The sequence below is a fragment of the Gadus morhua genome, chromosome 5 (assembly GCF_902167405.1).
Source record: "Gadus morhua chromosome 5, gadMor3.0, whole genome shotgun sequence".
Classification (NCBI taxonomy): Eukaryota; Metazoa; Chordata; class Actinopteri; order Gadiformes; family Gadidae; genus Gadus; species Gadus morhua.
In genome coordinates, this window is record NC_044052.1 from 6,724,103 (window position 1) to 6,751,303 (window position 27,201).

The window sequence follows — 27,201 nt, forward strand, 5'->3', positions numbered from 1 at the left end:
GCTGTCAGCGACTTCAGAGAGAGAGCCAAACAGAGCAAGTAGGCAAGAGAGGGAGAGAGAGAGAGAGAGAGAGAGAGAGAGAGAGAGAGAGAGAGAGAGAGAGAGAGAGAGAGAGAGAGAGAGACTGGTCTTCTCCAGAGCTCATCTTGTGTTGTTCTGAGGCAGTCGCCCAAACTGTGGTCATGGAATCCACATAGGTTCACAGTGCGTCAATGCAACATGGAGGTGGAGGAAAAACACCTGCAGGAAATACAGAGGCTGAACGTAGACAACAAGGAGCAACATGTGAGTGGTGCTTTTGTCAAGATGTGCTTGTGTCACTATATGCTTACGCGTGCGTGTGAACATGTGATCCTTTCTTGATGATTTGGGTGTAAGTATATCTATACATGGATGTCTGATAGTATATTGATGTGTGTTTGTGTCCGGCTGCAATGCCGTCTGATTGGGTGTGCGTGTGTCTGTAATGTGTGAATCTGTGGTAGTATATTCATGAGTGTGTCTTCCTCTTTCCTCAGGTAGTGTTTGTGCGTTGGCTGAAGGTCAACTTCAGAGAGGTGTTTGTTGCTTGGATTCATCTGAAGGCATTGCGGGTGTTTGTGGAATCAGTCCTCAGGTCATTATCAACCATTCCTCGCTGTTGAACTCCCCCATCCCTAATTGCATAACAAGGTTCTGAAAGAATATGACTTTGGCAGTTTCAAAATATAAAAGGGATTCCAAGTTGGATGAGCGTTTTAGAGAATCAGTAGGAAACAATCAGTCAAGGAGTTTAGACCAATCACTAGGCACACTACCCACAAACATACCACATGTTTGAGTCTTGAAATTGTGTTTGAAATTGAATCCAAGTGAGAACGAGGTGTGTGTTCTGGCACGTAAATATCATACTTAGCATTGTGTAGAATCTTATCCTAGCTATCCTATATATGGGGAATGGTTTAACCAACAGCGACTGTTAGTGCTTGGCCCTTGATTCTATGAACAACATTAGTGTACCGACAGCGATATATTTCCCTTTCTTCTGACTAATGTACTAATTGTACATCGCTTTGGATAAAAGCGCCTGCTAAATGCCCTGAATGTAAATGTTGTGCTAGGTACGGGCTACCTGTAAGCTACCAGGCGTTGCTGCTGCAGCCGGACAGGAAGCGTGTGAAGAGGCTGAGGCAGGAGCTGTCCACCCTCTTCATGCACCTGGAACCCTCTGCCATGTCCAACAAGGTCGACGTAAGAAGACCCTTCACCATTTCACATGGGACGGGAGAAAGCTGTATTGTTTTGGGTGTCGAGGGCAGAGAAAGCGTGCATGCATACGTGTGACGCACAAAAGCAAATGCAACAGGGCCATGTGACTTATCTTCAAGATTTGATTCGCTTCTTGTTTTCGTAGAAATGTGTGCATATTTGCGTGTTCATATTTGATCATATTTGAGTACTGACTAAGCCCAAAATAGATAGAATTGTGTGATGGAATAATGCATCATTTAGTATTTCGGCTAGATTGTGCGTGGACATTGTGTTAGTAGCTGTTATGTATCTTTATTCATACATACTGTATGAATAAAAAGCATGTTGAATCAGGCTCGATGTAAGAGTGGGTTGGATTCTCGCAGAACGACTTCATACCACTTTTGGAATGTCAACCAAAGGTAAATGATATGATGGATCTTATCTGTACTGGTGGTTCAACAAACCGAGCTATGCTCTGTGCAGGTTAACAGTAGTTGGTAGAAATGGTGCAAAAGGACTCAAATAGCAATGGTATTTTAGTGGAATCAATGGATATTTTTTTATAGTTATAGAGTCGATGGATATTTAGTCCTCATCTGGTACTCAACTTTATTACGATCTGACAACTACAATCAGATATTGTTTTTTTTATTTGCTCCTTTTGACCATGCATTCGTTAATTTGCTCTCTGTCACCCTCGGTCCCTTGCAGGCCAGCTTTGATGTCCCAGAAATGATTCAGCAGGAGTACTTCTCCTATATCTGCTTCCAAATCAACACCAACATGTTGGACACTGGCAAGTAGCGGCCGGAAGAGCCAGCAGGGTCATTCAACAGGAAGTCCCGCCCCTCATTCTGCATCTTCTTTTTCCCGGAGCCAAACAGAGGTGATGCAGGAACGCTGCAGGATGTCTCCTGAAACACAAGTTGGGTGTCCAAACGCAACCATCGTGCATGTCTTCCATGCTAGCAAGGATTGCCCACACTACTACAGCTACCCATACATTTGTTGTTATTCTGATGGATCCCTTCATGCCACACTGTTAATATGGTCATCGACTGTAAAAAAATATATACATATATATGGGTTGGGGGGGTTGAAATCTATATGGGGAGGGGGTTGAAAGTGGTACGATTATTATACAGACGATGCTTAATCTCATTAGGAATTTAGGAACTAAATGAACGTTTTGATATATATTGAATGTATATTTACAGAAATGTATTATGTAATCTTGATCTTTCATGTCTTACAGTCTTATTCACAAATATGTTTCTAGGATTTTACAAAATAGCCCAGCAAACCAACCAAGTTAAAGGTCATTATAAATAAAAGGTTGAAAGGTGAAACCACTTGTCTTTGACTCTGTATGCAATTATTCAGTTGAGAAGTGAATGTGTTTTGTGAATGTTCCCTATGGGCGCATTCATAATTTATAAATTGAGCTACTATTAGTTAGATACGTTGTTGATATTATTTCATTCCTTCCTTTTCCTTCCTTTCCCCAATTCCATGTTCGTGGTTGCTATGTTGCAATGAGATCTGAGCCCTTGCCTATATGGTCATGATGAGAAGGAATTATCCTTGCAGCCATCGTATTACTCTATCGGAGCAACAAGTAGGCTCATGTGAGCTGCTCCGTCAACGGACTCTACGCGCCGCAACGACATTTGCAACTAATGGGCGCCAGAAGGCGCAGTTGAGGCAGTCTAGAACCAGGCAAATGCGCTAACCATATAAACGATGAAATTGACATTATTCAATTTTCGTTGTGCTTTTTTTTAAGTTAAACTGGCAATATTAAGGTTGCGAGATGCTCTGTGAAATGTTAAATTTGCATTTCTATCGCCTATATGTTCCATTATACCAAATGCACGATCTCATAAAATTACAGAGATAGTAAATAATTAGGATTAGCTAAAATCTATCACCTGCCTACCATACGGTAATTGTAGGAAAATAGCCAAGCGTGTTTGTGCGCGCGCGTGCGTGTGTGTGCGGGTGTGTGTGTGTGCGTGTGTGTGTGTAGGTGTGTGTCTGAGAGAGATCGAGCGAAGGAGACAGAGTTAGAGAGAGAGCTAGAGAGAGATGACAGACAGACAGACAGACAGACAGACAGACAGACAGACAGACAGACAGACAGACAGACAGACAGACAGACAGACAGACAGACAGACACAAAGAGAGAGAGAGAGAGAGAGAGAGAGAGAGAGAGAGAGAGAGAGAGAGCGAGAGAGAGAGAGAGAGAGAGAGAGAGAGAGAGAGAGAGAGAGAGAGAGAGGGAGAGGGAGAGGGAGAGGGAGAGAGAGAGGGAGAGGGAGAGGGAGAGGGAGAGGGAGAGAAAGAGAGGGTATAACTTGGTATCCATCTTTTCCGTTCATTTTGGCAGAGAATTAACAGCAAAAACAGCAACAACAACACCACCACCAACAACAACAACAACAACAACAACAACAACAACAACAACAACAACAACAACAACTTACTGAGTCCTAAATATCGCCTCTCATTGGAAAGTCCTCCTTTCTCTGGAATATGTGGACCATACCCAAGCCCAGATACAAGAACGGTTCCGCCGGGGAGGAGAGTGAGGATGAGATCGCTGTGAACATTGGCGGGGTGAGAGTGGTGCTTTTCGGGGACGTTTTGAACCGTTACCCGGAGAGTCGCCTGGCTGAACTAGTGAACTGCTCACCTCAAAACTACGACGGCATCTTGTCTCTCTGTGACGACTTTGACCCGGGCAGAAACGAGTTTTACTTTGACCGAGACCCCGATGCCTTCAAGTGCATCCTTGACGTTTACTACTTTGATGAGATTCACATCAAGCGAGGCATTTGTCCCATTTGTTTTCTCAAGGAGATGGAGTTCTGGAAGATCGACCCCAGCGTGCTGGACGAGTGCTGCAAAAGTGACCTGAGCGAGAAGGAGGTCGAGTTGAAGGAGATCGCCAGCAAGGTGCTTCTCATCTTGGAGGACATGGACAGCGAGCCCCCCGTGACTCGCTCTGAGCGGTACCAGAGATTCCTCTGGAAGATGATGGAGAAGCCCGGCTCTTCGTTGGTGGCGCGCGTCGTCGCCATCGCCTCGTTCCTCTTCATCCTTGTCTCCTCCATGGTGATGTGCGTGGGTACCATCCCGGAGCTCCAGGTTATGGACACCGAGGGGAAGCTCGTGGAACACCCGACCCTGGAGGCGATAGAGACCGCCTGCATCTTGTGGTTCACCGTGGAATACCTGCTGCGTCTCGCGTCCTCTCCAAACAAGCTGCACTTTGCCTTCGCGTTCATGAACGTCATCGACTTCATGGCCATCGTACCGTTCTACGTCGTCCTCAGCCTCACCTACTTCGGCACCAGCGCCATGATGGAGCTGGCCAACGTTCAACAAGCGGTGCAGGCTCTTCGTATCATGCGCATCGCGCGCATCTTCAAGTTGGCACGCCACTCGTCCGGGCTGCAAACCCTCACGCACGCGCTCAAGAGGAGCCTCAAAGAACTGGGCCTGCTGCTCATGTACATGGGAGTGGGGATCTTTGTGTTCTCTGCACTGGCCTACACCATGGAGCAAAGCCACCCGGAGACTCTGTTCAAGAGCATCCCGCAGTCTTTCTGGTGGGCCATCATCACCATGACCACGGTGGGCTACGGAGACATCTACCCCAAGACGACGCTCGGGAAGTGCAACGCGGCCGTGAGCTTTCTCTGCGGGGTGATAGCTATCGCTCTGCCCATCCACCCCATTATAAACAACTTTGTGGTGTTTTACAACAAGCAAAAGGTGCTGGAGACGGCTGCCATGCACGAGGTGGAGCTGATGGAGTTGAAGTCGGGCAGGAGCGCGCGAAGAACCAGCGCGACTCCAGGCGACTTGCAGCAACCGCGTGCGCGCACAGCACAGTGACATGCGTGCGTCCCCATCATCCCTGCAGTTGTGCAAAGTGTGTTATGGCACAGGAACGGCGTTGCAAGCATTTTGGACAAATAGAATACCGTGTTGATAGGGCTTTATAACAAGCGTTATTGACGGTTTTGATATCTGTTTTGATTCATCTCAATAGTGTGCATGCCTCTATGTGTCTATATTCACGCTTTTATGTTATACGTTGTAAACATTAAAAAACAAAACATTGGAAACGATATTATTGATATTTTTCTTCTTCTTTTTAAAATAATTATATTTGATTTGCTGCCTACAAAACAAAGCTGCATGACATTAGGCCTACTGTATTCACGGATTTGTGAATACAGTATTATTCTAGAATAACGATGATGTTTTTTTCTGTGGCGTTGCAATGTTTTTCTCAGTAAAATAAAGAAACTAAAAGCAACATTTTTGTTCAAGTGTCTCCTGTGTGTGTGTGTGTGTGTGTGTGTGTGTGTGTGTGTGTGTGTGTGTGTGTGTGTGTGTGTGTGTGTGTGTGTGTGTGTGTGTGCGTGCGTGCGTGCGTGCGTGCGTGCGTGTGTGTGTGTGTGTGTGTGTGTGTGCGTGCGTATTCCTCCCCATGTCGGCTGCGTTGTCTGGCGTAGCCTGACAACGCATGTGTTTCTGCAGGTCTAACCATGCGTGTACACTGCGTATACACAGCCACTGGTCTGTGAGAATATTCTCTCTCCCCACTCCCAGTGCCCCCGCATGGGGAGTGGGGGGAGGGGCGGGGGGGGGGGGGGGGGGGGGGGGGGGGGGGGGGGCTTCAAAGTGTAGCCGCAGCCGCCCACGGTCCGGGCTCAAAATATCCCCCCTCATTTTAGCCCCCATCCTCTGCCTCTGTGGACGAGGGAGAACAGTGCGTCCCCGCCATTGAAAGCAGCGCAGAGAAATACCTACATTGTTTTTTTTCCTTTCCAATGAGTTTCCAAAGTATTGACGGGTCACATCTAGTACAATGTAATGTCCGTCCACAAGGACGTATCTGCATCAACTTTTTTTCAGTTGCATTCAGCGGTTGATGAAGACGACAGGTACAACGATTTATGGGGTCAGATTCTATCGTTCCTCAAACACGCCCTCAAAGTATAAGCTCAGGCTATTATTTTTGCATGCAATTAGTGGATGTTAAAAGATGAAAGCAAGGACAAAAGAGAGGCATTTAAATACCGACAGGCGTCTCCTTTTATCAAATATAGCCCTGCATATTTTATGCATCAGCAATCTTTTCAGATGACTTGGTCACACACATCACACACACAGTGAGAGACACGGATACACACGCGCACACAAGCACGGCACACTCAAACTCACTCACACACACACACACACACACACACACACACACACACACACACACACACACACACACACACACACACACACACACACACACACACACACACACACACACACACACACAAACACAGAAACACACAAATCCACACATCCCCACTCTCTCCCACGCACACACACACACACACACACACACACACACACACACACACACACACACACACACACACACACACACACACACACACACACACACACACACACACACACACACACACACGTTTTGTAGCCGAATACCAGTAAACCAACTCTTAAACATGATTATATGAATCCTGCATGTAAAGTTGTAGATACACTTGGGAAATGAAGGGGTTAAACGGCATTGTCAATATCCACCTCCATCCATACCCCGCCCCCTCACTTACCTGCGCTCTGGGATTCTTTGTGGGGAGGAATCCCACGATCACTTGCCCTTCACAGCCCTTACTGGAGGTTATTGTGTCTGTGTTTTTGTGTGTGTTTTTGTGTGTGTTTTTGTGTGTGTGTGTGTGTGTGTGTGTGTGTGTGTGTGTGTGTGTGTGTGTGTGTGTGTGTGTGTGTGTGTGTGTGTGTGTGTGTGTGTGTGTGTGTGTGTGTGTGTGTGTTGTAAAGGAGATGGTGTGCACATAAGCGTGTGCAACTGTCTTCCGTTGCTTGGATGCATTTGATCTGGTCTGGCTGTGTGTGTGTGTGTGTGTGTGTGTGTGTGTGTGTGTGTGTGTGTGTGTGTGTGTGTGTGTGTGTGTGTGTGTGTGTGTGTGTGTGTGTGTGTGTGTGTGTGTGTGTGAGAGTGTGTGTGAACATACAGATATTCTGACACAGATCTGATAGCTGACAATCTGAGAAAAAAAAATGCTTCTTACACAGCATGTATACTTTACATATGCATCTTGGGGTTTTACCCGTCTCATATTTTCTAACTGCCTAAACCATAAAATGACAAACCAAGTTTTCACACAGCCACTGCTTTTCGGATTATACAGTATTGTAAGTATTAAACAGTATTATAATTCCTTAACTAAAGTTTAATTAAGCTGAACGGAGGATTGTAAAAATGTGTGACTTTGTTTGCATTGCTTAAGGCTTGTATACTTCTAATACGACTATAGAGTATACGTAATAGCTACTGGTGACGATTGGTGGATTTAGTGTGTGTGTGTGTGTGCGTGTGTGTGTGTGTGTGTGTGTGTGTGTGTGTGTGTGTGTGTGTGTGTGAGCGTGTGTGTGTGTGTGTGTGTGTGTGTGTGTGTGTGTGTGTGAGCGTGTGTGTGTGTGTGTGTGTGTGTGTGTGTGTGTGTGTGTGTGTGTGTGTGTATGTGTGTGTGTGTGTGTGTGTGTGTGTGTGAGAGCGTGTGTGTGTGTGTGTGTGTGTGTGTGTGTGTGTGTGTGTGTGTGTGTGTGTGTGTGAACATACAGATATTCTGACACAGATCTGATAGCTGACAATCTGAGAAAAAAAAATGCTCCTTTTACCCGTCTCTTATTTTCTAACTGCCTAAACCATAAAATGACAAACCAAGTTTTCACACAGCCACTGCTTTTCTGTTGTCATGGTTTCCGTCTTTAAATAACAGCCATTACATTCATTATATCAGGCTCAATGAAGCCAAATAACAGACCTGACCCCACATAGTGAACAAACTATACACAGTAAATCACAGGACATAATTAAGCTTCACCCTGTGACAAGAACATTGTGAATGCCACATTATGACACATCACACGTCCTTGTCATAAAATATATTAGTTACCCGGCTATTTTATGGGTTCGGAAAGGAAGGCTCTTTTTTGTTATTGTGCCACAAAAGTGAAGGCGATTATGCCACATTTTCTTGTGGCAAACTGCCTTCACAAAAAATACAAAAAAACGAAAATAAATACAACACTGCATGTATGCCAGACTCTCAGCCAACATTGCTCTCTAGGTCTCATCTTCTTCTTTCTAAGTGTCGTTAAGGTCAGTTATCCCCACGTCTCACACATTCTATTCATTATTGATGAATTGCCTATGCAATGGTTTATGCATGTGACCATTGAAACCCTTAAAGGAGCCACGCATAATACTACTGTGTATCGTATGTTTCTGCTCGGTACATTAAAGTGAAAACATTGTTCTCTCTCCCGTTATACAAATTAAAGCAGTAAAACCATACTAGTTACCGCTTGATAGTGTGTTCACATTTAGATTTGACTGGTCAGGATAGACAAAGAGCATCACAGTCTAAGCTTATGTTGAAAAAGGTCCCATGACATGACACCAAAAAGTGTGAGTGTGATTAACCGTTACAAGCAGTTTTGAAAATCAGTCTCTTATGACATCACAAGTGGGCATGTCCACCTAGATGTATGGTGGCATGTCATGGGACCTTTAATATATTTTACCCAGTTATATCTGCTTATCAATTTACCTTACCATGAGCAGAAAAAAATTTGCCTACTCATGTGATTCAAGCAATCTAAAAAATAATGTTTACGGTGGTCACTAATAATGTATGCCGTAATTGAACATGTATGTTCATTCAGATACAAACCTAATCTAGCCCTTGTTGCATGTTCAAGTCTGCTTTCTTGAACACGAATGATCATCCCATGCGTCGTTTAACTATAAAAATAGCTGTTCCCCACAGGAGAGATCAGCAAAAAAAAAGAAAAGATGCTCGGCAGAGAGGTAATGATTGATTAATGACTCAACCCTTACATAATTATTTACAGAGAGGTGGCTGCTGTCGTCATTTTCCCAAATAGTTGTATTTTTTGAGTGGCTATGAGCTGGAGGAGCAAAGATGTATGTTGAGCGGTCGAGCTGAATTATGTTGTCTGTATGGACATGAAGGTGGTCACATTAATTAACCATCTTTTACTATCCCATTTTTCACGAAGTAATCTGGAAAATCAACCCCTCATTTACCTTTTGTGCCTTGTGAAATGTGTTGTAAAACACGGCGTTCGAAACATGGAAAGTTGTAGAGACTAAGCAACAGATAGATTTAAATGAAAGGAGAGAGGGGGGCTGGTGGGTCCTCTAAATTATTGATTGTGGGAGCCACGCTGTAAAAGCCACCAACAGTTGGCGTGTTGACCTTCTAAAGTTTATTTTTCTCTGAGGGAGCACTCAGGCCTCCTTTGTAGACACCACCTCGCTCCCAGCAGGACGCCTGGTCCGCTTGTTATAGCCTCCCCCCGTCCTTCACTGAGTGGTTTAGGTCTTTATCAAAGCAGTGAGAGCAGGGCTGTGGATATATGTCTGTTTTGTTTGTGTGTGTGTGTGTGTGTGTGTGTGTGTGTGTGTGTGTGTGTGTGTGTGTGTGTGTGTGTGTGTGTGTGTGTGTGTGTGTGTGTGTGTGTGTGTGTGTGTGTACGTGTACGTGTGTGTGTGTGCGTGTGCGTGTGTGCGTGTGTGTGTGTGCGTGTGTGTGTGTGTATGTGTGGGGGCAGGGTTAAAAAAGTCTCTTGGTCAATAGTGTTTTGTTCCGCTTAAATGTTACTGTCAGCAGGAGGCAAAGAATCCATGTTAAATCATACTTTAAGAAGACATAAAGGTTCCAACACCTCATTTTATATGAGGTGATATGAGTGCAAGGCATGAAAAGCAAGTGTTAGTGCATTCAAAGTACAGGCACCACAGACACACTGACAGACTGGTACATCTTACTAACCATAACAAAACCGCTCACATCGCTTGAAAGGAAATCATGTTAACAATGGTCAGTCAAAAGTGCAAACAATCACATCCTTATAAATGTTTTGAGGGCACTTACGGCTGTACAGGATTGGGATATAAATGTGGGGGAATACTCTGCCTTGTGAAGTTAATCTATATCCAATTTAAAAGAACAATGAGTTTATAAGGAATGTTTGATGGATTCGAACCATAATTGCATTATTCCTTGAAAATATAATGTACAATTCCTGAAAGGAATTCACAAGAGGAATTCACGAAATGATGGGGTTACGGGTTCAGGTGAATGAAGAGGACACACCTAAATTATTCATGCACTCACTGCCATTTCTATTAATCTAGAAGAACAAGAAAGTGCTGGCCCTCTGCAGTGGATATTAACAGCAATGGACAGCGATGCAATGGGAATACCTTGAATTTCATACCAAACTAGTTGCAGGATTTAAACAGTTTGACACAGAATCGCTACATGGCCCACCCCGGAACTTAACTTCTGCTGCTGAAAATGTTGAAACGGCTGAGCTTTTTTAAACAGCAGCTCTGCAAATATATACTCTTTATTTACCAGACATTTTATCAGACCCATTTCTGTTTACAAATTCATTCATTAGCATTCATTGCACAATGTTATGTTTCCACTGTGGTTTTAATGAGTACTAAATTATAGATTGGTCTTCTTGCTCTGTGGACGATTGTCTGAAATAAAAGGATTATATTTTTGCACCGCTCTTATGGACACTGTGGTATATATAATCATGAATAAAAGAGTTGGCCTACTTCTGGACTATTACTGTATATTACTAATGATGATATGCAGTAACAAGGTCCATGCCACACTTCACCTAAGTGACTTCCACTTCCAGACAAAAGGTCGCAGGGCGGTGAAGTTGGAAGACCGGTTTATGGTGAAGGTTTGTTGAAAATCACCCATGGCATGGTTTTCCATGTTGCCATCTAGGAGAACTCTCCCTGAGTGTGTGTGGTGATGGCTGGTTTAACCTGTGCACACTGATTACCCAAGGTGCAACAGTTGTGCAGCCTCACCTAGCCCCAGAGTTCAATCAGACTTGGCCAGGTGAGGCTGCCTAACCAGCCAACATCCACACACTCTTAGGGGCCCCTCACACTAGGGCCTTTTGCCTGTTCCGTGCTGCAGGAAGATACCGCCCGTTTCCCCCCCACCCCACTCCCCCCGCTGGCCCGTGGTCGCACTGCTCCCAAAGGCCGTGGCCTGGGCACGATTGCTCCTTCATACATACGTCATCATGTCGTAATACGATAAATACGTCATCACCAAGCGTGGTGTCCAGCTGTGACTGAATGCTGTCATCGGCCCAAATTTCAAGTAAACACCCTCGACTTCACTATCGCACCAACGTAAACCCACTCGTGAACCGCTTGCCGCCATTGTTTAAAATGATTGTTGTGGGGAAGAAGGGCATGGACCTATAAAGAAGAAGGGTCGCGCAAGGACTACGTCATCCAGCTCACGTTGCGTATCCGCGCGTGTGCGCGTGTGATCTCATTGGCATCTGTACTTTGGCCACGGCACACCTCTCCCAAGTGTGCCGTGGCCAAGGGGCTGTTCCGTGCTGGAATACGGATGGCGTGGTCACACTAGCCAAACGTTCTAGACTTTAGTATGCAAATGAGCTCGAGCACGGGGCCGCGGCCCTAGTGTGAGTGGGCCCCTTAGTTATGCATTGACCACCGTCAACCGAACAAAAGTTTTGCATTTGTTAAAAGTAGGATATGTAATTTGTACTAGATCTTTCTCTGTTAGTCCATAATTCAACAGTGAAACCTACAAGCCAGGTAAGGGGCAACTATTGGCTGTTTCACTTTTTGTGAAATGACAGCAGACAATTCGGGGAGAGTGGAGTAAGATGAGTCAGTGGGTAAGTTAACCCACCCCCTGTATCCCTACTCTGGGGCAAGTTGAGCCAGAAAAAAATATTTTTTTGTCATACTTTCACAGACTTGTGTCCTAGGTGCATTGTTGTCATTTTAATTGACAGGGGACATCCTGAAATAAAGGTAGATGTTTTCATTGTACTTCTGTCTTCTTTTTCCTCGCCTAGAGGACAACATGAGTAGAAATGTGCCAATCATACCCCACTCTCCCCTATATCCCAATATAAATCAATAAGTGGATAAAATGCCTCATTGACATGATCCCATTGACACTATAATCATGCCAATGTGCGACTGATCCCCTACAGCATGTCAAAACTTGTCTTGTAGCAAAGCACCATGGTTTCCCACTGTCATGTTGCGTCTCTCCACGTGTCTTCTCTGTCCTCCGCTACCCTTGCATCCTCTCGTGACCGTGAACACTCACTCTCTGGCGGAACAATTGATAACGGTGCAAGGATTATCTCTGGAGGAGCAGGATGCGCATGCGCTGCAAGTCCCCAAGCTATCAGACGCAAAGTCAACAAAGGACGAAGGCGTAGGAACAATTACACCGGATGCAAGGAAAATGCAACATGGGGGGGGGGGGGGGGGACACAAATAATGATTATCGTGTCTGTTTGTCTCAAGGTGAGTCGTATACGTGGTCTTTTTCTGAGCCGTCGCTAATCTACTATAATCCTAGCCCTTAGCTAATATCTGAAGTGACCAGTTCGGAGCTGAACCTCCACTCCCTCTCTGCTCCCTCCCTCCCTTAATTTATCCGCCATTGAGGAGTGTTGCAACCACGCACCTATGTGGTGGAGCTATGGCAACGCTGTGTGACTGACTATGACAAGTATACCTGTTTGGTCGGAAATGAGCCGGGAGCGGTCTGAAGTCACCAGAGCAGACGTTCTCGCACAGAATTTCCTGCACTTATGGATGGCTATGATGGCTATGACTATGAAAAACAGACAAATATAAAACACGGAAATTAAATTAAATTAGGTGCTGTCATATTAACTATGACAAAAAAAACAACAACTAAGAGAGGGCAGTAGAGAAAAGATGGGTTTTGAGACGGGATTGGAAAACTAGTAAAACTAGATGTAAATTAACTGCACAGTAAAGACATTTTTCTGATCTTGGCTCAGACAGATATGGCAAACTCTCAATGCTCTACATTAGGGCTTTTGTGTAAAGGCAGCATATTAAATGAATAAAAAGCAGTCAACAAGATGTCAATGTGTGTTGTCTTGAGGCCTAAGCTACCGTGAGGACTTGATTAAAAAAACATAATGTGCATCTAAGTGTGCAAGGTGACCCCGACTGCTAACAAACTTCAGCAGTAGTCAATTACCACCAATCTTTCCAAAAAACTGGTACGGGCACTCTAGCATATATAGCAGACTGAAGAACATGTGTTTGGCCAGAAAGAAAGACAGCGATATGATACTGTCGAGGATTCTTATCTGTGGAACAAATATAAGATATTTTGAAAGATTGACCCTTTGCACTGTTGCATGAAAGAGGAGGAGCATACAGATCAAAGGTATGTCCACGCGCATAATCAAGGCAGGCTGTGGATTATTCTGGGCGAACTTGACTTGATATAAGATTTGGCCATGCAGGAACATTTGGCCATGCAGGAACATTATTTGCACTAGACACTTTTGCAGTGGACCAATCACTCCCCTTAGCATATAATAAAAACCTACGCTGGAGAATAGCAGGGAGCAGCCTATCATTTGAGGTATCCTTTTCTAGATTGGCTCTGCCTTTAAATACCCCTGTTTCATTGGTGTGTCACGACGAGATAATCCCCGGCGTCTATCAACAGTACAAATGGACTAATGGGCCTACGCAGAGAGACTGCCATTACATCTGGCACACGCCACAATACCCTATTTGGGTGTTTTTTGCCCCGGAAACCCTTGCTTGCTTCCTTGTAGTTATGCATTCATTATAATAGCTTCGGTATGAAAGAGGTCATGGGTGTAAGAAGATATTTGCTCAAATGTCTCGACAACTGTTGAGACATTTTTGCTGAATTTAAGTTAAGTGCTAACAGCTTTGAATTGAAGTTAAAGTTCTAACAGCTTTGAGTCTTGAACATATAGTGTTGAGTAGATAAGCGATTGGCCATACTGTCCTGTGCATGTAAAACAGTTGTGTTCAGGACTCCAAATTATGCTTTGCATGTCAGAATTCCCCACAAAAAACAACAACTGCACATAAAAAATGAATATTTTGTAAACCAGAGAATATTTCAAATCAACCTAAGCTTAACCAGCTAGCAAACAAAGTTAGTTTATTCAACCATCCTTGAGAACGTTGCCCTCGAATAATGAGAAATTATGCAGTCTTTGTGGAGGATCAACCCTACATTAACGCATTAACAAACAGCACCACTCATTTTTGTTCAGAGGAATAATGGTTGTAGTGCCATCTCCTGGACACATGACAGACTGCATTCAGTATTGGAACTCGTAGTAAACCTTACTCCGTCCCAAATAAAAAAAACAACTAAAATCTATTCTGGAACTAGTCGATCGATACTGCTCAGCGTGGTTCAATGGTTTCCACGAGGTAGATCCGGTGATCATGAGGCGTAAAGCAGGACCCTATCATACACATCAGTGGTTCAGTCGTGTGATTGGCTGCTGGTATCCACGCCTCTTTCCCCATGATCCTCCTTCTTCGATCAGGATTCTCCCTAGTCCCACCCCTCCTCGTTCCCTATCCTAACGGGTGTTAGCAGCATGGTGTGCGGTTGTTGTCGGGTACAGAGTAACATTTTGACAACCCACCCGCTCACCGAGTGGCCTTCTTGTATCCAATTTGCTCGATCTACTTCCAGGAAATGGCTTCGGCGGGTCGCATGTGCTGTCGCTTGATAGAAAGAAACAACAGAACTAGACACCCCTTCACGTACAGGTTTAGGAACACCGCAAAGGATAATAATCAACGCTGGTATTCCAGTGCTACGCAGAAGGAAAATGAAGTTGAACTCTCGCAACCAAGGAAAAACTTCGACGCAGTCCAGAAAAACATTGCAGAACAGGTAAATCATTTGTATGGGTCATGACAGCAGGTGAAAGGTCTCGCTTCGTATGACGTTCCATTGCATAACTTTTGAATGGGAAATGTGACCAGGCCAAATATGAACATTGCAGTTAAAACATGAATACCTACTGGCCAAACATGTTCACTATTTCAAGACGTGCATGCACACAAGAGGGGACCCTATGTAACTGCGTTATTACATAGCGATTTACCGTGACACATTATTTTTGAAGCTGTGAAGTAAACAAAGATTGATCGTAAACAGACTGTAAAGTAAATTATTGCACAACTGGAATACAGGGGATCATTTCGTTTGCAAAAAGTTAGTTATTAGAACTCTGTCGCCATTGGAAGCTTAACTACGGTCATGAGTCATGACCCTACAGGTAAAACATAAACGGATTTCAAACCAATGAACTAAAAAGATTGCAAGAGTAAGAAATGTGCTGGTCTACGTTTTACCGAAATGTCCTCCACACCTTTTAGTTCATCCTAAAAGGGGGGCGAGATGGGGGAAACAAGGAGTATATATATATATTTTAACAAGAGTTTGACTATGACGATATTATAACAACGAATGCAATACTTTAAAACACTGTAACCCAAACTCTAACTAACACAAACTTTATTGACAAGAGATGGGGTCAAGAATTCCGGCTGCCAGCCTCTCAAGAATAGGAACATTAGTACTTCTCCACATTGCTTTTAGATCAGTTTTGCACCACCAAACTCTCAAATGTGCATTATGCATTTACGTTGTTGGTGTCAGACTCCCATCAGGTTCTGCATTAGTATTCTCATTCACCTGGGGTAGAATTGCTTTCCCTTGCATATGGCATCAAAATGTGTGCTGATATCCGACCCATAGGTATTACAAATGTAGATTTTATTTACCGTTCCATTTGAATCGCAAGCAATTTGAGAAACCTTTGTGAATGAAGCTCCTGCCTCAATAGTAACACAATGATTTACTAAACTGTGATCGACTGGACCTGGCCGGCACAATCATTAACCAACTGAACCCTGTGCTTGCCCTTCCCAGGAGCTAGCGTCCAGCCCCTCGACGCGGAGTCGGGTCTTAAAGGACGACACCTTACCGTTCTCTGCGTTCCTGACTGACAGCTTTGGCCGAAGACACAGCTACCTCCGCATCTCCCTCACGGAGAAATGCAACCTGCGCTGTAAGTCAAACCCGTCACAAAGTATTTACATTTACATTTAGGGCATTTAGCAGAGGCTTTCATCCAAAGCATAAGAACATTTGCCCATTCCCTGCGTACAACAATGCTAACTAGGATAAGATGCTACACAACTAAGTACTATAACTAAGTACGACATACAATAAGTGCATACATTAAGTGCCAGGACGTACAACATACAATAAGTGTGTAGGAGTAGTTCCATAAATGTCATAATTCACTTAAAGCACGGGGTGAACTGTTATGTCGTCTCTCCATTTCTTGAACCTTTATACGCCAGGAGCCAAACTCAGTCCCTTGCACATGTGGGAAGTAAGATTACCTCTTTGAAAGAACTATGATATTTGCATAAAATTGGGATTATTGTTTGTTACCATTTTTGATTTTCATATATATTCCATCTATACTACTCAGTACTATATATAAATATATATGAACGAGAGTCCAATACCCATTGAACCAGGGTGATGATTGGTCCATTTCCCGCTGTGACGTTGTCCCATTTGCCTCTCAGGTCAGTACTGCATGCCGGAGGAAGGGGTGAAGCTGACGCCGCGAGCGCAGCTCCTGACCACCGCGGAGGTGCTGCGCCTGGCCCGCCTCTTCGTCCACGAAGGGGTGGACAAGATCCGGCTCACGGGCGGAGAGCCGCTCATCCGGCCCGATGTGCTGGACATCATCGGTGAGGCTCCTGCGCTGTAGGCGGCCGCCGTCCGAGGACAGGTCCTCCCTGTGGCGCTTTGTGTCAGGGATCCAAAACCTGCCATGGTGTTGGAGGTATTATATAAAGGTGTCCGTCTGAGGGTGGTCTCAGACAGGGGCGCCTGCTACCACTGCTCTGTGACGTATGACGTGTCCCGTGTCAGCGGGGCAGGATCCTGTAACTCCAAATCAGTTTGGGGCAGCTGGTGTGGGTTTTAGATTTGTTGAGCAGAAGATAATGCCTCTATTTGTGCACAGGCTCTCGTGAGTAACACCAGGAGAGCGTCAGACCTTGCGTGGTTCCGGGAGGCGGTCAGTGTAGCAGATTGGATTTGCTACGCCATAGCTCTCAGCCAGGTCCTAGAATCATTGTTTGAAACAGCTGAAATCATCCCATTATGAGAGAGAGAGAGGGGGAGAATGCTGTACGAGGACACCCAGAGCGGGGTCTTCGCAGTCATCCTGTTCAGGAGAGCTGTCAGCGACTTCAGAGAGAGAGCCAAACAGCAAGAGAGAGTGAGTTCCATAATCAGCATGCGCCATGAAGCCATGGCGAAATATGCTAAATTGGTGCACCACAACCGTTTTGTTCCAGTAAGGGAGATTTGTGTGGATTCGGTGTCATGTGAAGATTCAAGTGCGTGTGAATAAAAATCCACACAACTCGTCACTTGACTGGCCATTGCCCTGCCCGCCGCTGACCTCCACACACTATTGCCCAAGTCGAAACAACAAGGTTGTCTTGCGTTGCCTTCTCGGTTTGGATCTGTGAGGACGTGCTGTGCCGTCGTTTGTGTGTATTTCCCAGCATGCATGTCTTCAGTAGCCTAGCCACCTAGGCTACTAGCCTAGCCTAGGTTTGTACGTTTGTAGACTAGGTTCGTGTCACCTGATGGCTATGTTACCTCATCATGAAATACAGTGAAGAACAATGAAGAGTGTTATGAAACTCCTCATTACCAACTTCTTGGTTGGTGCTGTGAATTGTTGACCATCTGATTGTAAAAAAAATAGGCCAAGGTGTTATCAGCATGTGTAGAAAATATAGCTTTGCCTGTATTAAAGTATTGGGGTACAATAAAATGTATTTGATCAACTTTATAAGCTATTGATAGTTTTTTATGTGTTTTTTTTAATCGATACAGCATCGTTCTCCTTTCATTAATGCATCATTGATGGTTATGCCTCATATTTTTGCACCGCCCTTTAGCTGAGTTGAGGAAGTTGGAGGGCCTGAAGACCATCGCCGTGACGACCAACGGCATGAACCTTGCCCGGCTGCTGCCCAAGCTGAAGGACTCAGGCCTTGACCTCCTCAACATCAGCCTGGACACACTGATCCCCGCCAAGTTTGAGTTCATCGTCAGGCGAAAAGGTATTCGTACAATGGAAAGAAATCAATCATCATCAATCAATTTCTTCAATGGGGATACTGATTTTGGGATACTGACATTTTAAAGTTTTTAGGGGTCAAAAAATGAGGATTGGCACGACAAACATGGAGAGCCACCTCATCGAGCTCTACTGGATGTTGGCCCGCATCAGATCCATATTCGTATAAGCATGTGTTCGGATGGTCGCATTGCTGGAGACCCTAAGTCCAGGCCACAGTGGGCCCACTATGTTGGTTCAAAGACTGCAGCTTCCAGCACTAGACTACACACACACACACACACACACACACACACACACACACACACACACACACACACACACACACACACAGGGAGCAGGCCCTAGCAGGCTGACAAAGGCAAAGACCGCAGCATTGCTCTGCCAAACATCTGGGCCCGAGCCAGAATTCAGGTCTGGCAAACATTGACAGATGAGGCTTTTCACCACAGCGCATTGTCACATTTCTGCCTGCATGCATTTTTTAAGTTGTGTAACTATTTGACAGTTGGTACTTGAATGGTTGCCTTTTAGGTTTCTTGCTACCGGTATCAGCTGTTTTAGATAAAAACACACAATGAAATGCTGGTCTTGATCTGGAGTCTAGGGTTCAATAGCTTTCAGAGTAGACTGCTCTCAGTGCTCAGTCTCAGTCTAATTGTGTTCATAGTACATAGTCGACTGGTCAAATCAAAGATACAGGGTATATAAAAAACCCAAAGGCCAATAGTCCAAGCTGGAAACAAAGAGCTGATCGTGTTATGTATGTATGTTTACCCTCAAGCCTACTAGTGAGCAGTCCACTGTTTAGCTTATTTTATGAATAGCAAGCATCACTGTTATCGAGCTTTCCCGCTCACCTTCTGCTACCGCAACATGACTGTTGCCTGCTTAGTGAAACTAAATTGAACGGGCGTCACAGTGAAGCAGGCAGCCCTGCCTGGAAAGGCAAACAAAGCTCAAAGCATTTTTATTTCTACAAATCATAAATGAGCAGCAGGCAGAGTTTAGGCACTGAGGAGGCATCAGTCAATTGAACACTCAACTACCACCATGCTTTCATTTCACAGGCTTCCACAAAGTGATGGAGGGTATTGACAAGGCTCTAGAGATGGGCTACAACCCTGTCAAGGTATGGTCAAGCACACCATTTCTCTGTCTTCGCCATTCTGAAGTGGGACTAGTTTGACGTTAAAGCCTCTGACCAGGCACATCCATGTTCTGTTTTTTGTACGTAATTAAGGACCGCTTTTACATCTATTAGGTGTTAGGAATCAGTAGGTCTCAGATTTTAAAAATGTCAACAATGGCTATAACATTTAAATCGCTGTTCAGAAGTGTAGTCCACCAGCTGTGCCGGTGGAGCTCCTTTGGGAACTGAACACACGTAGAATGTATAAATGACAGGTTAAACTGATTATCCATATGTGTACATCGGTGGAAACTATATTTATGACTTTTAAGAAAAAGATCTGGACCGACTCTACGGAAGAAGGGAGCTTACTTGCTATCTATTCATTTTTCCATAGGCCATTAGGGTTTAATAAGACTTGTCTAATTTGGCAAATTGGCATATGAGACACACAGCATTGTAGGCTGGACAATGTCGTACATTCTACAATGACTTCTTTCACCAGCAGCGCAGCTGTGACGTTTTTATTATTTGTATTTGTTTTAAACAAACACCATCATATACCGTACACTTATGACAATTATACTACAATTGTTATGATTGATTTATTCATTACATCTTGGTTATCATAAAAATGCAGATGGGGACATTTGTATACGTTGATGTTGTGTTCATGTTATTCTTAATTTTCTTTATTCAACCAAATGGGGAAATTGATCCGCCTTCCCATCGTTAAATGCGCTGATGCGTTCAACCCTTCCTACTCTGAGAGTAGTGGGCCCCCTGGCTCCCAGCGCCGCACCCAGAAGCCACCTCCAGTGTGTGGCGCCCTCTTGCCTCGGTACCGGGCCGGGCAGGAGTGTTGACCGACATCTTATTGTTGTGTGGGAGGAAACCGGAGCACCGTCCGGGGGGGAAACCCACTTAACCACAGGGAGAACGTATGTTAGACTGAAAAGGTTTGTGCGCGTGCCGCCCCATCAGGTCAACTGTGTGGTGATGCGAGGACTCAACGAAGACGAGATCCTGGACTTTGTGGCGCTGACGGAGAAGAAGCCCATTGAGGTGCGCTTCATCGAGTACATGCCCTTTGATGGTGAGTAGTGCTGGCCAAGGCATGGGAATCAACCCTCCACCTCGTCAACCAGTTCGTGTTAATGTCATGTGATGGATTGCTTGAGCTTCACTCAATACCCTGGTACCTGTCTGGCCAAAAGAAATTAGTCAAGCGAAGTTGTCGCTGAAACCCAAAATTCTATGAAAGTAATAAAGTTTCAATGAGATCACTGCAACCGGGCCGATGTTTTAAAACACCACAGGTCCGGGGTTCAGGCTGAAGGGTTAAAGGTACTCCCTGAGAACACGGTTACTTTCAAATTTGATAAAATCACAAACTTTCTCTTTCTTCCAGGAAACAAGTGGAACTTCAAGAAGATGGTGAGCTATCAGGAAATGCTGGATTGCATAAAACAGCAGTGGCCTGCTCTAGAAATGGTTCCCACCGGACATGCAGACACAGCTAAGGTCAGCTCCCTCTGCAACATGCTGGGAGGAAGTACCCACTCGGCAACACCAGAGCGCTAAATACATGTCTGTTGCACTCACTCTGTCAAAAGCAACGAGGATGAAATGTAAGATGTTATTATATCAGCATCTCTGCGCGAGGCTCAATAGTTGGAAACAAGACGTGCAAATTGAAACGATGCAATTTAAAGAGCTATTTGGATTGTTACGTTACTCACAGTTCCTCTTCTGCTAGAAGAGAACCGACCCTGAAGTAGGCATCTGTGGCGCTCTCAGAAATACTGTGAAGTTCCTCCGTTCCGAAATGACTGACATTAGTATTCCTGCCTGTTACACATACATTAGAAACGAATAACAGCTCAGAACACTGCACAATAGAGCATCCAAATTGAACTTGTGCACAATGAAACATCTAAATGTTCATCAAAATGCTCAAGCACAATAAAACATCTACAATTATACGTGTACGCAGTAGTACTTGCACAGCATAGTACTAATTATTGTAAGTACTTCCATCATTCCGTAGTTGTGTTGTCTATAGGTCACAGGTCATTGACCGTCCCAAACCTGCCAGGTCATTCATGCAATCACGCAGACCCTCGCATTAGTCTTGAGTCTGTCCCCCCCTCTCTCCACTCACACGTCAGGGGTATAAAGTGCCAGGCTTCGCGGGCAAGGTGGGCTTCATCTCCTCCATGTCGGACCACTTCTGTGGCTCCTGCAACCGCTTGCGGCTCACCGCAGACGGCAACCTCAAGGTGAGACCTCAGCACTTGACCGGTGTCAGCGCCCGTGTGCACGTGTGTGGCCAAGCGTGTGCACGTGTGATGGGCGCGCGTGTGCACGTGTGTGTAACGATACACTGTTAGATTTTGTGCGTTGCTTTTGGTGTGGTTTTTGCCCAGGAAGCGTCCTGCTCACTCCTCTCTCACTCTACTATGTTGTGCACCAGGTTTGCCTGTTTGGCAACTCTGAGGTGTCCCTCAGGGATGAGCTGCGCTCGGGGGCGACGGAGACGCAGCTGCTGGACATCATCGGTGCGGCGGTGGGACGGAAGAAGAAACAGCATGCAGGTCTGATTAATATATCGCAACACTGTGCAGCACATTAAAGATATCACAGATGATACACTGTGTGGGACTTAACCCTCATCCTATTGTGTTTCACGTGTTCCAGGGGAAAGCGGATTGGTTGGTTATGTTCACGGGATAAAAATCCCATGAATATAATCAATTAATCCCTTTTATATCACCTGAATAAATCTTATTATTATTATTGTTATCTAATATGACAGGAGTTCTTGAAAATAAGACCTACTTTTCTCTGTTTCCCTTCAGGCATGTTGAACCTCTCGAAGATGAAGAATAGGCCCATGATCCTGATCGGTGGGTGACGTTGCTGTACGTACAAACACCCATGGACACATAGAGACAGCAGCCTAAGCACACCGGCGTATGATCTAGGCCACTGTTTCTCAACCTGTGGTACGTGTACCACTGGTGGTTTCACAAAGGTTTTGCAGGCGGCACATGGGATTTTATAAATGAAACCATAATAGACATAACACTATCAATAATTTAAAATAAAAATATTATAACTATTGTTCAGAAAATTTAGCATTATGGCTTTTAATGATTTAAAAAATAGTCTTGCTGTGTGTGTTCCTTGAAATGTTATAATATATCTTATCTCATTGCAATCTTAATTATAATGTTTCCCATTTCTGTTTTGTTTTGATTTGTGTTAAATAAACACACTGAGAGCTTAAGCAGCCTTGCTCTCCTTTTCTTTCGACTGTCTCCCACTGGCTCTCCTACTGCCTTCTTGCAGTATTAGTTGTGTATAAAGGGGGCGCTGGTACTCTTTGCTCCGCCACTGCATCTGTATTTATCTATTATTTGACCGCTTGCATGTACGGTGCTCTGCACCAGGGCTTGATGACAATTCAGTGGTTCACCTGACGCCAAAGGTTGGGAACCACTGATCTAGGCCACTCCACTGCCTGGGAGTTTACATTGACAGTGATGAACTTTGCCATGTATCCACAGGGTCGGCTACCCAGAGGTCTCTCTTTCTGCGCAAAGTCCCCCCGGCCGTGAAGAGAGCTTCCCTTCCCGGCCTGCCCATCGCACGTCCCTTCCCCCGCCACATGACAGTAGCCCCTTACCCCGCCAGAGTCTCCGGTCCAAACGGTTTTTGGTGCCTTCCAGACAGCTTTGACGGCTTATGCCGGGTCGCTGATGAAGCGGGGGCCGTCGGTCTTCAAAAATCATCACCCGCCCCTTCTTATGAGCCCAGCGATATCCGTCATGTACCTAGCTCCCCCAACAACGCCTTCACACATTCTCAAGCACGCACACGGCCTGCGAGTGGCACGGACACGGCCCGCCTCAGGTACGCACAAACCTCGGGTTCCCTCGCCGCGCGCAGCCTCTCTCTCGGTACCCCGGGGTATTCCGGTTCCGGCTCGCTACTTCAGAACAGCAAAGCCCCCCTCCCCTCCAACCACAGCCTCAGATTGTACCACAGACCCGCCTCCAGCCCCCCGCCCCCCGCCCAGGTCCCGCCCCCGGCAGAGAGCCCCGGAGCAGCCCGCGCGGACGCGGTCGACGCCGACGGCGACGCCACCCGGCTGACGCACACGGACGCGGACGGCCGCGCCGCGATGGTGGACGTGGGGGGGAAGGCGCCCACGCGCCGCACCGCCTCGGCCCGCGCCACCGTTCTCCTGGGCGCCGCCGCCTTCCGCCTGCTGCGGGACAACCAGCTGGCCAAGGGCGACGCGCTGGCCGTGGCGCAGCTGGCCGGCGTCATGGCCTCCAAGCGCACGGCGGAGCTCGTCCCCCTCTGCCACCCGCTGCCCCTGGACCACGCCGCGGTGGGCCTGGAGCTGGACCCGGCGCGCCACGCCGTGGTGGTCACCGCCAGCTGCCGCACCACGGGCCGCACCGGCGTGGAGATGGAGGCGCTGACGGCGGCGGCCGTGGCGGCGCTGACCCTGTACGACATGTGCAAGGCGGTGAGCCACGACATCGTCATCACGGAGGTGCAGCTGGTCCACAAGACGGGCGGGAAGCGGGACTTCCAGCGCGCGCCCTGAGACGCCGCTCGGTTGAAAGTGTGGGTGTGAGTGTGTGTGTGTGTGTGTGTGTGTGTGTGTGTGTGTGTGTGTGTGTGTGTGTGTGTGTGTGTGTGTGTGTGTGTGTGTGTGTGTGTGTGTGTGTGTGTGTATGCGTGTATGCGTGTGATTGTGTCGCTCACTCCTCTGATGTTGGTGATTGATTGTTGTGTTAGATCCCTTGCTGGCCAGCATTGTCACATACCAGCTAGAGGGGTCCCATCAAAATCAAACTAGTGTTTACTAATGTTGTAACTAATGCTATGGACAGAATTGTATTAGTGTTGCTCTCTCGGTTAGGCTACATGGGATGAGTTGGAACCGTGTGTAGAAGATGGACATTATCTAGTTGGTTATATCCACTTAACAGCATCAGCATGTGTGGACGTGTGTAAAGAACTCCCTCTTTATTGATCAACTGTGCCACTGATCAATCAATACTTTTCAAGTGAAGTGTCATTCCCTTTTGACTTCTGACAGCTGCTAAAGAAGAACGTGAAGTATTGCATTACTGAATCTCTATATATCTACTCCTATTAAAAGATGTACCTGTAATGTAATTTGCAAAGATGCAAACCCTAAATTTTGAATAATGAAAATGTCATAACCATCTTTTATAATATCTCAAATTGAAACTCCCAGATAAGAGGACAAGACAAATACATTGAAAAATATTTTTACGCCCCATTATTAACAAGATCAGACTGGTGCTTACTGATTACAGGTGTGGCCAATCATAGCGCGACTGTGAAACATGCTGATGAAGAAAATGGATAGTTAGCCACCCAAAGCTCAGCTACATGGACTGTATCAGGGCCGTGCAGAGACCCTTTGAGGGGCAGGGGCTCAAATTCAAAAAAGGGCACATGTGTGTTCATGCAACCCAGTCGCCAAGAAAAAACGTTGACGGTGTACGTTTCCATGAACACTGGATACGTAGCATTTCAACGTAAAAAATAGCATGTTATACCTACAGTATCCACGCGTGCCGCTGTGGAGGCGGGTTTCGGGGTTTGGGTTTCACGGCTTTCGCGGCAAATTGTGGACACGATTGTTTAGGGGGGGGGGGGGGGGGGGAGGAAGTAGACTGTTGTTGACCGGGGGGGGGGCGACACGTTTGTTGAGGGGGGGGGGGGAGACACGTTTGTAGGGAGGGGGGGGGGCACGCTCGACAACGAGAGTTGGTTTTTATTGAACGCTCGACAACGAGAGTTGGTTTTTATTGAACGAGACTTCAACACGGAACAGCTGCACGAAACGATGGTCACGTCACTCTCGGTGACGGTGTCGACAACAATGAACACACGAACAATGTTAATAGAACAACACACAACCACATAATATCCCGAACCCATTAACCCCACTTAATCCTAACAACAAAACAAGTTAACAAAAGCCCCTTTTGTCAACTGACAACCCCAATTCCCAGAATCCCCCGCGGCTCCGGAACACGGTGTAGCCGATATTAATCTTTATTATCTGAATGGGAAATGCAATATTTTAGGACAGATACACCATTAAACGCGTTTCTAATTACATTTCTAGCGAGAAATGTACATTTTCCTTACATAATCTTCAGTCAGTGAATGTGTATGATCTTTATTAATCTTTATTATCTGAATGGGAAATGCAATATTTTAGGACCGATTCACCGTTAAACGTGTTTCTAATAACATTTCTAGCGAGAAATATACTTTTTACTTGCATAATCTTCAGTCAGTGATTGTGTCTGATCTTTAGTTTTATAGTTATTAGGATTTGATCGGCTCGCTCGCATGTTTCAACGACGTCAGGTTGTTAGGAATAGGGACGCTGCTTTCGCTAAACTAGCAGCTCACGTGCTTCCTGCGTTTGTGTTATTAAACTGTTACTTTGTGTAACTTTTAATGATATCATCTTGTTAGAAACACGTATATCTGAGAGACAACCCAGTCGCCAAAAGCATACGTTGACAGTGTACGTTTCGTGAACACTGGATTACGTCGCATTTCAACATAAAATAGCGTGTTATACACACACACGCACGCACACACACGCAAGCACACACACGCACACGCACACACACACACACACACACACACACACACACACACACACACACACACACACGCACACGGTGCATTTCGCTGCTAAAACAACAACAAAAAAATATTCCCTAAAATATTATTACTAAAGAACCGTTTTCCAAAGAACGAAATGTAAACCAATGCATTCTGAATGGGAGTGTTTCTCCGATTTTTCCATGCTACACAGAACGAAATGTAAACCCATGCAAATAAAGACTTCATGGTCATAATAATTTAAATATCATTAATCTCCTGAGTGTGTTGGGTGGTATTCTATTTTTTTCAACGGGGCTGGTGCCGTCTCCTTTTGACCTTTTGACCCCAGACTTCTGGGGGAATAGCTGAATCAATTCATTAGTCAATCAGAAGCATGTAAATATCTTCCCGGTGGCGTAGGAGGACGAACAAGGTGTCCTTCAACATCTACGCTTCCAGGCGATTGCAACGGTGCCACACATGAGCATATTCGAACATGTTTAATGGTAGTAATTAGCTGTCGAAATTGGAGGCCTTAATCAATAATGAGCAGCTATTGATTTGCTTCCCGATAAAAATTTGTGACAAATTACATGTTATTTAGCATCTACACATTGAGCTGAGTCCAATGACACCAAGCATGACACTCTAGCTAATGGTAACATGTATTTTACATGGTACACCTAGGTCTAGGACATGATCTCGGTGTAGCAAGAGGGCGAGCTTGATCTCATTGGACTCAGCTTAACGTGTAGATGCTAATTAACATGTAATTTGTCAAAAATCTCCATCGGGAAGCAAATCTATAGCTGGTCATTATTGATAAAGGCCTTCAAAAACGACAGCTAATTACTACCCCGAAACATATTCAAATATGATCATGTGTGGCACTGTTGCAATCGTCTCGAAACGTAGATGTCAAAGGACACCTTGTTTGCCCTGTTGCACGACCGGGA

At 45.5% G+C, this 27,201-nt stretch overlaps 3 protein-coding genes across 4 annotated transcripts in view; all 3 read left to right on the forward strand.

The window, feature by feature from the left end:
• Positions 1-2,573, forward strand: part of atp6v1c2 (ATPase H+ transporting V1 subunit C2) — a 7,693-nt gene extending 5,120 nt beyond the window's left edge. Inside the window, exons 8-12 of the mRNA XM_030356599.1 lie at positions 1-38; positions 198-285; positions 519-616; positions 1,101-1,230; positions 1,945-2,573. The exon at positions 1-38 is cut by the window's left edge and continues 55 nt beyond it. Coding sequence (XP_030212459.1) covers positions 1-38; positions 198-285; positions 519-616; positions 1,101-1,230; positions 1,945-2,037 — 447 coding nt within the window. The 3' untranslated portion in view covers positions 2,038-2,573. The remainder of the gene's footprint in view (positions 39-197; positions 286-518; positions 617-1,100; positions 1,231-1,944) is intronic.
• Positions 2,574-3,529: 956 nt separating this feature from the next.
• On the forward strand, positions 3,530-5,544 carry kcnf1b (potassium voltage-gated channel, subfamily F, member 1b). Its single transcript, XM_030356598.1, has one exon. It carries the CDS (start codon positions 3,769-3,771, stop codon positions 5,134-5,136), a length of 1,368 nt encoding a protein of 455 aa, XP_030212458.1. The 5' UTR covers positions 3,530-3,768; the 3' UTR covers positions 5,137-5,544.
• Positions 5,545-14,782: 9,238 nt separating this feature from the next.
• mocs1 (molybdenum cofactor synthesis 1) lies at positions 14,783-24,793 on the forward strand. 2 transcript variants are annotated; one of them, XM_030356596.1, is made up of 11 exons: positions 14,783-15,134; positions 16,179-16,317; positions 16,850-17,017; positions 18,248-18,412; positions 19,500-19,561; positions 20,546-20,657; positions 20,973-21,085; positions 21,733-21,843; positions 22,038-22,158; positions 22,423-22,470; positions 23,134-24,793. In XM_030356596.1, exons 1-11 carry the CDS (start codon positions 14,934-14,936, stop codon positions 24,183-24,185), a joined length of 2,292 nt encoding a protein of 763 aa, XP_030212456.1. In that variant the 5' UTR covers positions 14,783-14,933; the 3' UTR covers positions 24,186-24,793. The 2 variants fall into 2 exon arrangements, with proteins under 2 accessions (XP_030212456.1, XP_030212457.1); XM_030356597.1 differs by having other exon boundaries at positions 14,789-15,134; positions 22,423-22,485; positions 23,134-23,421.
• Positions 24,794-27,201: the final 2,408 nt, after the last annotated feature.